The sequence below is a fragment of the Manis pentadactyla genome, chromosome 3 (assembly GCF_030020395.1).
Source record: "Manis pentadactyla isolate mManPen7 chromosome 3, mManPen7.hap1, whole genome shotgun sequence".
NCBI lineage: Eukaryota > Metazoa > Chordata > Mammalia > Pholidota > Manidae > Manis > Manis pentadactyla.
This window is the reverse complement of record NC_080021.1, coordinates 48,443,204-48,457,522: the sequence shown is the minus strand read 5'-3', so window position 1 is coordinate 48,457,522 and position 14,319 is coordinate 48,443,204. Positions and strand designations below refer to the sequence as shown.

Here is a 14,319-nt window from a genome sequence, read left to right as displayed (position 1 = left end):
CATTTGAAGTGACCGAACTCTTTGCACACCGTGTGGTTTTCTTGGCGCCTTCCATTGGTAACACTCAGACTGTAGAAACAAGGAGGCTGCTCCTGAAAGACACAAGTTAGCTGGAAATGGTCAGTGAACTCTTCCGGTTAGGCGACCTTTGTTTTTCAGGCATAACAAATCGTTAACGCCTCTAAGTAGATGCTGGGATATAGGAAACAAATAAAAAACAGAAGGTAAAATTATGATGGTCTATAAAAGGCCTACCAAAAGAGTTTGCTTCTTAAAATAAATGAAGATACAATTTCTTGACATACAGATGAAGAACCTCCAACATTCCATGTATTCATAAAATTCCATATATGCAAAAAAGTTTCACAGTTTCAAAGGTTTGGATTGCTTACATGTTGCATTTAGCAGAAATGAAAATCCAGCTCTCTGGTGTTCATCTTATCCCAATAATAAGCTAATTTCATCCTCATGGCCTAGAAGAATTAATGTCATAAATTGGAATTAACTTATTAGTAGAGAGATGCTTGGGAGAAATTGGTTCAATGTTTTTCTAAACTGTGTTTTCAGGATAAAAATCAACAGACTGTGAGTCAAGAGCTGCCAAGAAGATCAGTATGTTCCACTTGTACCTACACCATTGATTGATTGGGTCTTTCCCTTAGGACATTTCTACTTTGACAAACCGTAGTTTCTGAAAAAATGTTAGTAGCCTATGTTGCTACTTTGTCTTCCTGTGTTGGCTGAAACAGATTGCCTGATTTCTACATTGGTGACCCATATTATTTTCCATATTACATATTGAATAAAAGGGGGCTACTAAATTGCAAACAATTGAAATCCATTTCTTTCTGCACTGATAAATTCTTACAAGTTTTCCAGAGTTGGGAAATGTGGTATGGTCCTTTGTCCACTTTAAAAACTGTGGCTGGTTTTTCACACTGGATACATACGTATGACACTTGATGATGTCCCTGGCACATCACATATATTGCACATAAAGCTCTTTCATATGTTAACATTCACTTACAACAGTTCTAACAGGATAGGTAGCAAAGAATTCACTGTAATGATTTATAGATGATGATGAAACCCAGAAAACTTTAATAGGCTTTCTGTTGAACCTATTCTGTAGTCACAATGCCAGGACATGGTGGAGCCAGGATTAGAATTTAGGTTTTCAGATTTGAGCCCAGGCTCCACTCTAATACAAGTTCAAATCATTGTTGCTTTTAGCCAAGGGGTTTTGCAATATGATAGAAGCGATACATTTTGCTATTTATGCTCTGATGGTACCAGATAGCACTTTATGCTTCTCACATTCATCACTGTGACCTCTTGATTAAAGGAGATCTCACTGTTATTCTTTCCTCTGATGTTTTTAATAATTAATCATTTTTCCCAACAAGAATTTTAAGAGGTGACATAAATATTATAACTAACACATTGAGAGGATATATCAATGTGACCCGCTTTGTGTCCCTTTTCTAGTGTGGATATTCATGAATATAAAGAAAAACAGTAAGTTTTATTTTTTGCAGTTTCTATGATTGAGGTCACAGTTGTATTTAGTCAAAGAGTAGGCCATCTCCTAAAAGCTCTTTCTTTGGCAAAGAATGAACACTAATCATTGTGTTAACAGCAACAGAGGGGAGTTTTGATTCTTCCTGCCATCTTTTGCCAGTAGAGCTCAATGCACAGCTTCTGCTCAGAGTTGATGATTCTGTCCGGTCAGGAAATGGTTTTTCAATAGGGCATGATGGTAGGAGTACCAAGGAAACGTTTAAGGACATTTTTTTTCCTACTGACTCCTGGGTGTCTTAAGACACACCCTTTTGATCTATCTGTCTTTTGTTCTTCTCCACGTAGAAATAAGTCTTGATATCTGTCTGTTCATATTGGCTCATGTAGCTGCTTGGAAGGGTATCTAGGCAAAGCACTGTGTATCTCGCTATGAGAACCTGGGAAGAAATGTTTTTTCTCTCGATGCTTTTGAGGTTTTAAGTCTACTGGGTATAAAGTAGTGAATCATGCCCTTTTGATTCTTGGTCTTGTTGCAAAAAACAATGCCAGAATGGATGCAAAAAAAGTGGTTGAGCTTTAAGAGTTTATTTGGAGAATGAGAGCTTAAAAAGAAAATAAGAGTACATACTCAAAAGTTGGGTATGGACAGACCCAAATGGAAATGGTGCTGAGGAAACAATAGGGAGCCTTTTATATAAAGAGAGATGAATATTCATTAAGTAGGATAGGTTTCAAAAAGAACAGGTGGAATTTTTTGGAGTTGGGGCTTGTTCCACCCCCACATCAGGTAGGGGAGTTCTGGGCTCTTTGTTTCTCATTGAAACTGCCATGGCATGGGGAGGCATGATTTTCACAATGTTAATGAGTGCATCATGTATTTTGGGGTGAAGTTTGGGTCAACTTGTCCATGCTGGAACCAGCCAGTTTTAGATGGTCTCTTATCTCTACCCTCACTCCCCACATCCCTGGAGAACAGCTTACACAGAATGTGTAGATTGTAGGCGTCAGCTGATACAAATAGCAGCCAAAGTCCCCCTCCCCTCCCGTACTCATGTCTGGCTCTGTATCTACTCTATGTCTGTGTTAAAAGAAAAAGAAGATGTGTCAGATATTAATTGCTCTAGAATCATGGGAAATTTCACTTTCCTTTGTCCTCCTAGGTGGCTATGTTCGTGCTGCAGCTGGGCAGTGCCACATTCCTGCTTACAGAGCCTGTAATCAGCGCCATGACAACTGGGGCAGCCACCCACGTTGTGACTTCACAAGTCAAGTATCTCTTGGGGATGAAAATACCATATATATCTGGACCACTTGGATTTTTTTACGTGAGTTTTCCATATGTCTTTGTTCTTATATTTTGGGTGTGTGTTCACTAAGTAGAATTTAATTAATTACAATGCTGAGATGTTTCCATATTAAAGCAACTTGGGTTGAATACAATCTTACAGAATATTTTAAATGTGATTTAGGATATGAAACTAGTTTAACAAATATCTACTAATTTTGGAAGTAATTCTTATAATAAACAATTGAATATGATGTAACTTAGGGGTATTATTATAATTAAATAACTTGAATTTTTATGTGAGCCAGATATGTTGCCAACTTCTAATAGAAGCCATCTATTGGATGGTGGCCCAGTTTAACAAGAGCATACTCTACCACATTCTTTCAGTATTGTGCATCCTAGTATGGATCTAATGACAGGCCTGGTCAAAGTTGGGTGCTGGAGCCCCAGTAGTAAACCATCAGTTTTTAAAAGCTGCTTAAACCTGAGGAAAGAACATGTTGGTCACGGGGATGGTAGTGCAGCATGGAGAATATAGCCAATGGTTCTGTAACATCCTCCTATGTTGACAGATAGGAACTGCACTAGTGGGGGTGAGGCTTTAATAAGGTATGTAGCTGTTGAACCACTGTGCTGTGTACTTGAAACTGATATAAGATTACATATCAACTATATTTCAATAAGGCCAGTTGTATCTTACTATCCCATTAATACCCTGTTTCTCTTGAAGCTGGCCTAATGTCTGTGACTGCTCGGGAAGACATATCCTATTGGAGTTTTATAAGAAAATGAATGTTTTGTTAATCAACTTGAGGGAAACCAAACTTTATTTTACTTAATTTTATGTAGTAGAGGAGGAAAAAATATTTTCCTTCTACTCTTCTAGGTTCTCAGCCTTGGCCCTGTAACAAAAATCAGATTAACAAAAGAAAAACAAGCAAGTTTATACACATGTCTATCTCATGTATACATGGGGAAACTCAGGAAGTAACTCACACGTGGTGGCTAGAATGTGGGTTTAAATACCGTCTTCACGTAAAACAAAGGAAGAAAGGTGTGGGGGAGGCAAGTTATAGAAGGTGACAAGGGAAAATCCAGTGAACAAGGGTAAGGCTTGTTATGCAGATTTAAGTTGGTACTTTGCCCACTGGTCACAGTCTCTTGTGATTTAGTCATTCTTTTCTTCCTGGTAGTAAGAGGGAGACTCCTTACAAATTGAGATTTTCTTTATAAATGTAAGCCCCCCTTACAAAAGGGTAATTTATAGTCTGTTTTCAGAGTTCCTTGTGTCTGCTATTTCTCAAAATATGATCAAGATAATCCTTATGTCAAAGAGGCATATTTTGGGCTGGCATATTCTGATTTCCTACAATGTAATGCTTTATACTAAGTAGCATTAATGTTTTATAATGAGAGTATTCATATCTTGAATTTTCTTGATCTTAGTGGCTGAATAGTAGCTTAAAATATGAAAGTACAAAAATTTATTAATCTAACCCCTGATATTGGGTTGGTTGTGGTGTTTCACTATTATACACGACCTCATGAGGGTCCTTGTTATTTGTATGTTATTATCTGAATTACTAATTATTTCATTAAGATAAATTCCCAGTAATGGAATTACTGAATCCAAAATGAGATAGAGCAGGGACATGGGACAAGCATCATTATTAAATTTTCCTGCCTATGACAAAAAAATGCTGAGTTATAAATAGTATATTATGAACAGAAGGGACTCCACCTTAGGACTAAGATTCCATTTTAAAAACCAGGGAGTTAGGAGGTAAGATTCCTAACATATTTTATGGAAATCAGCCAATAAGACAACAATGACCCAATCTTAAGACAAGGCAAGCAGTCCTAAATGGTATGTTTCCACTACTTGAGGGAAACCACTATCTTGGGGAAGAACAGGATCAATAAATTCCTGTGTTAAGTTTATCTTACAGAATAACTAGAGGACTGAGTATGGATAATGACATAATGTCTCTCACCGGAGACAGACATCACAGGTCAAGCCTACACTCGCCCCTGGCCCTTTGCCTCATCCTTGAAATCCTTTAGTGACGGAATTCTAAGCTTTTAAGTGTGCCTCCTTTCTGAGGTTGCCTGCACTCCTTTTTCTTTGAATGTGTACTTTGCCTTAAATAAAGACTTCTTTATGCTCAGCTTACTGCATTTTGTCTCTGTGCATTTCCAAGCTCCTTGGGGGGTTAGCATTTAACTTTCTAGGCTTAAGCACTAGTCTTCACTCTCTCTATTCTACTTAAGACACTTGGGGAAGGGCTACTAAGATCTCTGATTTGGGTTTGCAAGTTTCCATTGCCTAAGTGACTGGGATAGGACTGTATGATCATGGTGTTTAGTAGCCTGCCTGAAAATCTCCTTTCTTTGCCTTTGAAAAGTTTTCAGAACATAATCTCATTCCATCCAGTGCTCAATGGCTTCCCCAAATCCTGGAGTGGTAAAGGCTTATTTCCCACACCATGCAGATGCAAGCAGATACTGGCTGTCATGTGACTCTGGCTTCAGGAATTGGCATGGGATCTGCCCTATGCTGAGCAGGAGTTCAGTGAATTTCCCTTTCCTCCCTCTGTCCCTCTTTGCTGTCAGTTGCCTGCATAGCTGCTGCCATTCACTGCTACTCCCAAATTAATTAATTTTTCTTACTTACACTTGTCTGACCTGTTTGAGAATTCTTTCTCAATCAGTCAAGAACCATCTCCTGTCCAGGCTGAGGTTTCACCTACTGCTCAGGAAGAGACCTCGCCAAAGGCAGCTGCTTGACAACAAGAACTTTTCCAATCTGAAAAGTTGTACCAATTAATATTTTACCCTACTTTATCATTGTCAACTCTGATTATTGCTATTTTTTAAATTTACCATTTTGATATGTGAAAAATTATATCACTTGTCTGTTTAAATGTATGTTTCTTTTATTAATTGGTAAAGTAGTTAATATAGTAATTAGCTACATAGAGCTGGAAGCTGGTTCCGAATTTTTGTTATTTAGGTTAACATCCTGCTCAATGACTCATTCATATTACAAGAAAGCTTAAAGCTAAATAACAACACTGGCACTGGGCCTGGAAGCAATATAATTGTAAGCTCCAGATCAAACAAAAGCAGACCTGAGTAGCTGTAAGCTGTTAGATGACTGGACAAGTTGAGACTTTAGGTGACCCCAGGTCTGCACAACAGAACCAAATCAGTGCTAGATTCCGCCTTGACCTCCTGCCTGGGGATGGCATGCTCATCTGTGCATGCCCCATGTGAGGAAATGTGAGCAGGTCACAAATTGGCCTTTCAGTCATACTCACATGCACAAATGATCATCCCTCTTTTCACTAGTTGTGCTAAAAGAAGCTGATATGAGAACAACATTTAGTCTTTCAGCTTATTTCTTTGGTGGCCATGCGCATAAAGAGCTACAATGAAGTGTTTAATGTATGGTTTCTTTTTTCATTTTGTTTTCTTGTGAGGTAAACTGAAAGCTGCTTTATCTTTGCCTTGTAGGTCAAACACTGTGTGGCTCTTGGGGAATCCATTGTAAGGACCTCACACTGAATGGAATTAGATTTAGAAATACTTTTAGACAACCCACTTTAGTTCACTTTCTATTTATTTATTTATTTATTTTTATTTTGGTATCATTAATCTACAATTACATGAGGAACATTATGCTTACTAGACTCACCCATCACCAAGTCCCCCCCACATACCCCATTACAGTCACTGTCCATCAGCATAGTAAGATGCTATAGAATCACTACTTGTCTTCTCTGTGTTGTACAACCCTCCCTGTGCCCCGCCCCCGGCCACATTATGTCTACTAATAGTAATGCCCCTTTTTATTTTTTTTACCCTTATCCCTCCCTTCCCACTCAACCTCTCCAGTCCCTTTCAATTTGGTAACTGTTAGTCCATTTTTGGGTTCTGTGAGTCTGCTACTGTTTTGCTCCTTCAGTTTTTTTCTTTGTTCTTATACTCCACAGATGAGTGAAATCATTTGATACTTGTCTTTTTCTGCCTTGCTTATTTCACTGAGCCTCTAGCCCCATCCATGTTGTTGCAAATGGTAGGATTTGTTTTCTTCTTATGGCTGAATAATATTCCATTGTGTATATGTACCACATCTTATTTATCCATTCATCTACTGATGGACACTTAGGTTGCTTCCATTTCTTGGCTATTGTAAGTAGTGCTGTGATAAACATAGGGGTGCATATGTCTTTTATCAAACTGGGCTGCTGCATTCTTAGGGTAAATTCCTAGGAGTGAAATTCCTGGGTCAAATGGTATTTCTATTTTGAGTTTTTTGAGGAACCTCCATACTGCTTTCTACAATGGTTGAACTAATTTACATTCCCACCAGCAGTGTAGGAGGGTTCCCCTTTCTCCACAACCTTGCCAACATTTGTTGTTGTTTGTCTTTTGGATGGTGGCCATCCTTACTGGTGTGAGGTGATATCTCATTGTGGCTTTAATTTGCATTTCTCTGATGATTAGCAATGTGGAGCATCTTTTCATGTGTCTGTTGGCCATCTGAATTTCTTCTTTGGAGAAGTGTCTGTTCAGATCCTGTGCCCATATTTTAATTGGATTATTTGCTTTTAGTTTGTTGAGGTGTGTGAGCTCTTTATATATTTTTGATGTCAACCCTTCATCGGATCTGTCATTTATGAATATATTCTCCCATACTTCAGGATTCCTTTTTTTCTATTGGTGGTATCCTTTGCTGTACAGAAGCTTTTCAGCTTGATATAGGCCCACTTGTTCATTTTTGCTTTTGTTTCACTTGCCCAGGGAGATATCTTCATGAAGAAGTTGCTCATGTTTATATCCAAGAGATTTTTGCCTATGTTTTTTCCTAAGAGTTTTATAGTTTCATGACTTATATTCAGGTCTTTGATCCATATTGAATTTACTTTTGTGTATGGGGTTAGACAGTGGTCCAGTTTCATTCTCTTACATGTAGCTGTCCAGTTTTGCCAACACCAGCTGTTGAAGAGGCAGTCATTTCCCCATTGTATGTCCATAGCTCCTTTATCATATATTAATTGACCATATATGTTTGGGTTAATATCTGGACTCTCTATTCTGTTCCACTGGTCTGTGGGCCTGTTCTTGTGCCAGTAGCAAATTGTCTTGATTACTGTGGCTTTGTAGTAGAGCTTGAAGTTGGGGAGTGAGATCCCCCCCACTTTATTCTTCCTTCTCAGGATTGCTTTGGCTATTCAGAGTCTTTTGTGGTTCCATATAAATTTTAGAACTATTTGTTACAGTTCATTGAAGAATGCTGTTGGTATTTTGATGGGGGTTGCATTGAATCTGTTTATTGCTTTAGGCAGAATGGCCATTTTGACAATATGAATTCTTCCTAGCCAAGAGCATGGGATGAGTTTCCATTTGTTAGTGCCCTCTTTAATTTCTCTTAAGAGTATCTTATAGTTTTCAGGGTATAGGTAATTACTTCCTTGGTTAGGTTTATTCCTAGATATTTTATTCTTTTTGATGCAATTGTGAATGGAATTGTTTTCCTGATTTCTCTTTCTGCTAGTTCATCATTAGTGTATAGGAAAGCAACAGATTTCTATGTATTAATTTTGTATCCTATAGATGGCCCACTTTAAAATCACAATATTCAGTTGGTGGAAATGGCTATGCTTTGTGTAAGAGGAACATGAAGAAAACTTGCTCTTGCTTGTCAGTGTCACAGAGCCCTGCACTGCTAGGCTGCTAGGTTGCAATGGTGCTTTGGTTCTTTGCCAGGTGTCAAAATGCATGCTGATAATTCAATGTCAAAAACTGTAATCTGAGCATTAGATTAAGAAATAAATTTGGCATCATACACAGGTTATACTGGGACATTTGGAGTGAGCATTGGTGTAGTTAGAAAAAGAATCGGAAGATGATAATGTATATCTCAACTTGCCCCTGGATCATTTAGGTGGGATGTGATGGAGCAAGAAGAGCTCGGCCCAGAGGCATGGAAAAGAGGACAAAACAGAGGCCTTGGCCATTAGGTCAAAGAACCTAGAGCAGAGTGAATTAACACATTATTGAGATTTTTCACTATGTATCCTGTTTCTGAGTTTCCACAACTGTTACATCCTTTTTGAAAGCTACTCAGGATGATGAGAGATAAAGACTATGTTACTGATGTACCTTGGAATATCAATTAATATCTAGAGCATTTGAGACTTTGGCACAATAAGCCAGTCACCACTCCTAATAATCTAGCTGGAACACTAATTTTTCTAACAAGAATTCAGGTTTGGCCAATCAAAATGCCTATTAATTAATTCTGAGAGTAGCAATGTTTACTATAGACTTTGAGAGAAAACACAGCCTTCTTTTATCCTGTTCTTAGGGCACTGCAGGTTGGGGTATCTTCTGCCACTGTGATAGATTCTAAAGTATTTTCTTCCTGTGGGAAGCCTGACTGTGCTACTAAGAGAATCTAATTCTCTAGTTCAAATAGCTAAAATATCCATTCCTTTGGCTGCTCTGGGTTGGCAGATGTTTTTGCCTCAGGAGAACATGTTTAGGGAGCAGTTTGAATCAGGCTTAGGTAGTGGTATATGCTCAGTTCTGCCCTGTCAGATTATAGAGCAGACCTCCAACAGGTCTTTAGAAGTAGGCATGGTATAATGCGTTTCCCTTTTCTGTATCTGCCAAGCAGAGCACATGCCACCCATACCAGTTAACCTCAGTGGTCACCTTTTCCCCTCTAGCTGAAAACTGACAACCAGAACCTCTCTCAGAGTTTCTGGGGTCTTTATACCCCCAAAGGGGGCCTCTGGAACACTGTCATGACTCCTCTGTAATCCCAAGAAAAGTGGGTGGAATTAGGTCTAATTCATGTTTTTAGTTTAGTCTTCCTAAACCGCTTCATACAAAACTGACATATTTCTAATGAAACTATCTTTCTTTTAAAAGGATGGCTCTTTCTTAATGAACTTGGATGTACTGCACATTCTTCTTCAGTTATATATTGGGCAAAAATTAGTTTTTTCTCTTAGTTAACTTTTAGCTGTAGCGATCATATTAGGGCCTATACAATCAAGTAGATGCTAATTGATCTGGCTTTTCTTTTTCTTAGAAAGAGGCAACAGGACAGAGAACTTTAGAATCTGAGCCACCCAGATTCAGATCACAGCCCTAGCCTTGACCAAAACCAAGGATCTTTGACTTCATGTTGCCTGCTCTATAAATTGGTGATAATTATATCTATTGGGATTCATTCCCAAATAAAATGCCTGAACACACTAGGTGTTCATTAAATGGAAGCCATTATCTTTGTACCTCATAATGAATAGTTGGAGGGAACAAATTACAGATTTTTAAAAAACGCTATGTAAGCCATAGGTGACTAATGCTTTTCCTCTGTAGAGGTTCTTACTCAGATAAACAAAGCTAAACAATAAACAAAGGTATATCTCTTTTTGCAACTTGTAGAGATGACTTCAAAATTTATAGAACTTAAAAAATATACATATGGTGCTAATAAGGCTTCATCATGAGAACTGAAGAAGCATTATGTTTTTCAAGTTATTTTTATTAAAAAAAATCTCCTTCTATTCAGCTCAAACCCCACCACCCTCCAAGCAGTTATAAATATGTTTAATAAATTATCCACAGTACTGCAATATACTTAAAAATAAGCAGAAACAATAATATTACAGAAGTCACTTTCATCTTGAGATCCTGGATCACCAGGTAAATTATTTTATTCCTGTTGTTCAACTGTGTTTGACTGACATTGGTTCCCCCACAGAAAAGAGGGAAAAGTTTAATTCTTCTCTAGAATAAAAAAATTATTTTTGAAAACTGAGAAATGATGACATATCTTTTTATTAGAGAGGATGTTCTCCCTAAAAGACACAATAAAAATTACAAAAATTCCTATTCATAATAGCACATGTGGGTTTCTTTGAGATGGCGCCAGTGTCTCAGCCTGATAAATTTGGCAAAGCTAGTTTCACTGGCATAGCTTTATATGAGTACTGTTCTAAATAATTATGTACAATTCTGTACATTAAACCCAAGGACGTAAGGCAAGCTTGGCAATATACTCAATTACCCTTCTTGGAAGTTTTTATTTCCTTCCTTAAAAATAAGAACTTTCAGAACTGAAAACAGTTTCATTCCCACCCCCACCCCTGAAGAACAAGCAAAGCACTTTGCTAGTCTGAACACCCCCGAAGGCTGCAAAGAAGGACCAAGAATGTTAAAATGGGATAGAAATGTCAGAAAGAAATCAGAGCCAGTGAAACAGTTTCTTTTATAGAGAATGAGATCACAATTAAATATGTACAAATGAGGTTTATATGTGGAGAACAAATCTACTTTGAAGACCTAGGCCCTCTGGGGTTTCTGAATCAAGAACACACTTTGGTGGTTTACGAAAGCCCATATCTTCTCCACAGTTACTGTGACATTTCTGTTGTGAATGTTCAATATATCCTGAAAAGTGGACAGAATAAATTGAAGGGGAAAGGAAAGGAATGATCATCTACAGCTTGATTCAATCAGTGATAACAGGGGACAGAAAACATGGTACGGAGCAATTATATGGGAATTTGTAACAAATGTTTCTTTAAAATTCTAAATAAGAAGGCAAATATTTTTGCAGCTCAACCATTTTGGGCTAAGCTCTTTCCATCCCCCACAATTCACTAAAAAAATGTATCACCGCAAAAGCCAGTGCTCAAGTAATTCAAATTAAACTCAGTTTTCTAAACAAGGGATGGCTGGGGGCCACCTGGGCCTTAATACGTGGTCGTGCACTTTGTGAGTTTTGTGCACCTATGTTGCCTTTAGCGTTTAACATATCATACTTCCTCTAGGTAACATTGTGTTTGGAGGCTTAATTTATCTTAAAGCAGTAGTGAGTGGATTTATTTCCAGTTGTAAGGAGTTACTGATCAAAACTTGTATATGATGATGTAGAAAATAATGTAGTGTTTTTTTTCTTCCTTTTGGGGTTTTGTTTGTACTCAGGAAAACCCAGCTTGGAGTTGAGATTTCAGCTTAAATTTCTTCCATTTTTTCTATCTGTGTGAGCAAGGAGAGGGATTTGGGCTGCTTGATCTCTACAGTACACTTTCTAAAATGTTTAATAATACAATGATTTGTAGGCAAAGTTTAAAGGAGACATCAAATTCTTAAGAATAAAGAAAACTTGCACCAACATCAATTTGGGAAGGATCAGATGAGCCTTTAGGGGGTCCCTGAGCAGGAATCTAGGTCTGCTTAGAGGTGGAACTCAAATATAATCAAGTTGAAAACAAGTTAGGACAGGGAGAGGGTGTGTCTGGGCAACTGTGGCTCATGTTTAAAGTCTCCAAGGATGTGAAAGCTGCCTTAAAGAACAAAACCAGGGCTGACAGAAGACTTCCCGTCTTCTCACCTGCAAAGTGGGAGAGCTGGACTAAATGTGAAGCTTCAAAGCCAGAAATGTTCAGCAGAATGATCTAGAGAGATTTTACAAACTACACATGGATGGGAAGAGATTAGTATGCATCCTTAATTCATGAGCCATTAGAATAGACTTAATCAACAAATGTTAATTGACCACCTCAGAGGCATTGAGTATGTAGTTGAGAAATAACATCCTTGTTCCCATGGAGTTTTACTGAAGTACTGAAGAGGGATGTGAAGTAGGGCAGGAGGACATAGACAAACAAATTGGTGAGCAATATAATCTCAGAGAGTGCTAATGAGGGAAAACTGGTAGTGTAATTAAAGGTGGATAACGTGATAGAGTGAAGGAGAAATAACATTCACCTTGTATTAACTGGAAAATTAAATGAATCACTACATGTAAGATGGTTAGCCTTGTGCCTTTGTTCCCCCAATCTTACAGAAAGGGATAAGTTTAAGCAGTATCTCCTATTCTTTCTACCCATATCTGTCCTTCTCCCATCTGTTTTTGGTAGGAAAAATATGAAAATTCCTCTCTATTCAGGGTGGAGAGAAGGAACTAAGGCAAACTCAGCATATAGATACAGGTATAATTTCACCAAGTATGGATGTGTTAAGAAAAAACAGCCATGGTCCCTCTACTCACAGCTTTTGGAGTCAAGTTGAAAGGCTTTACTGCTTCCCTCGTGCTGTCATGATTCTGCTGCTGATATTGAAGGCATAGGTTGGGTTAGGTAAGACCTTGTTTCCCTAAACATCTGATGTTGTTAAATCCCATCACTAACAACCAAAATCAAAGACTCCTGCTCCATGGTGGTCCCCCTTCTAAGGGGCAGCGCCTTCCCTCCATATCCCAGGGGAAAATGAAGCACCAGGGAAGTTTGGAAAAGTCATTTGCTGGACTGAAAGAAGATAACAGTGAGGGAGGCATTGGTAAGATGGTGACCATTTTGGTCTAAAGTTCAGGGACCCTGTGTCATAGGCCTGACTCTCACTCAGAAGCCACGTCAGCCAGGATTAGTCAGCTGTCTTAGGGGCCTTGTCCTCTACATCTGTAGAAGGAGTGTGTTCAGCTGGTTGATTTTGGGCTCTGACAAGTATCTTCTAAACATGGCCTTTGTTAGGCACTGTAGTCGAAATCCTTACCACAGCTATCAACCACATCAGCCTATTTATCTGTGACAGATAATCAGTTGGCTGTCTCTCTTAATGGTACTTATCTTGTAGTAACTATTGCTGGAAAGTTTCTGTTTATTTGGTGCTTTAAAATACTTTCATATTGATTAACTTGGAGAGGAGGGAATTTACTAGGGTATATTTCAGTCCCCTTTGTCCGCTCTGTTAGTTTGCTAGGACTGCCATAACAGATTGCCAGAGACTGGGGGACTTAAACAATGGAAATTTATTTTCTCACATTTCTGGAAGTCAAAGATCGAAGTGCCAGCAGGAATGATTTCCTCCGAGTCCTCTCTCCTTGGCTCACAGATGGCCACCTCCTGCCTCTTCTTTCCTGTGGAAGTTCCTTGTGCATCCCTGGCGTTCCTCTGAATGCCTTAATCTCTTTCCAGAGAGACTCTGGTCACATAGGATTAGGGTCCATCCCATTGTCCTCATTTTAACTCACTTAACTCTGAAAGGCCCTTTCTTCAAGTACAGTCACATTATGAGCTACCGGGAATTAGGTCTTCAGCATATGAAAGTTAGGGGAATTCAGCTGAGTCCATAACACCCCCTTTGAGTTATCTCAGGAGTGAGAGACATTTGACCTCACAACTGTGTTAGTATCACTTGGCTATTGTAACAAATTACCGCAGACCTGGTGATTTAACATGCAGAAATGTATTCTCACAGTTCTGAAGGCCCGAAGTCCAAAATCAAGGTGTCAGCAGAGCCATCCTCCTGCCACAGGTTCAGGGGGAGAATCCCTCTCGTCTTCTGCTTTGGTGGCTCCGTGCCTTCCTTGGCTTGCACTGCATCACATTAAACTACGTCGCTATCCCCACAGGCCTTCCCCATGGCGTTCGCCTCTTCTCCTTTTCTGTCTCTTATAAGGGCACTTGTGGTGGGATTTTGAACATAAT

General features: G+C 38.8%; 1 protein-coding gene across 1 annotated transcript in view; it reads left to right on the top strand.

Moving 5' to 3' along the window:
- The window catches only part of SLC26A7 (solute carrier family 26 member 7), a 113,052-nt gene that overhangs the window by 43,659 nt on the left and 55,074 nt on the right, over window positions 1-14,319 (top strand). The window contains exon 4 of the mRNA XM_057497903.1: window positions 2,682-2,846. Within this exon, the coding sequence (XP_057353886.1) occupies window positions 2,682-2,846 (165 nt within the window). The remainder of the gene's footprint in view (window positions 1-2,681; window positions 2,847-14,319) is intronic.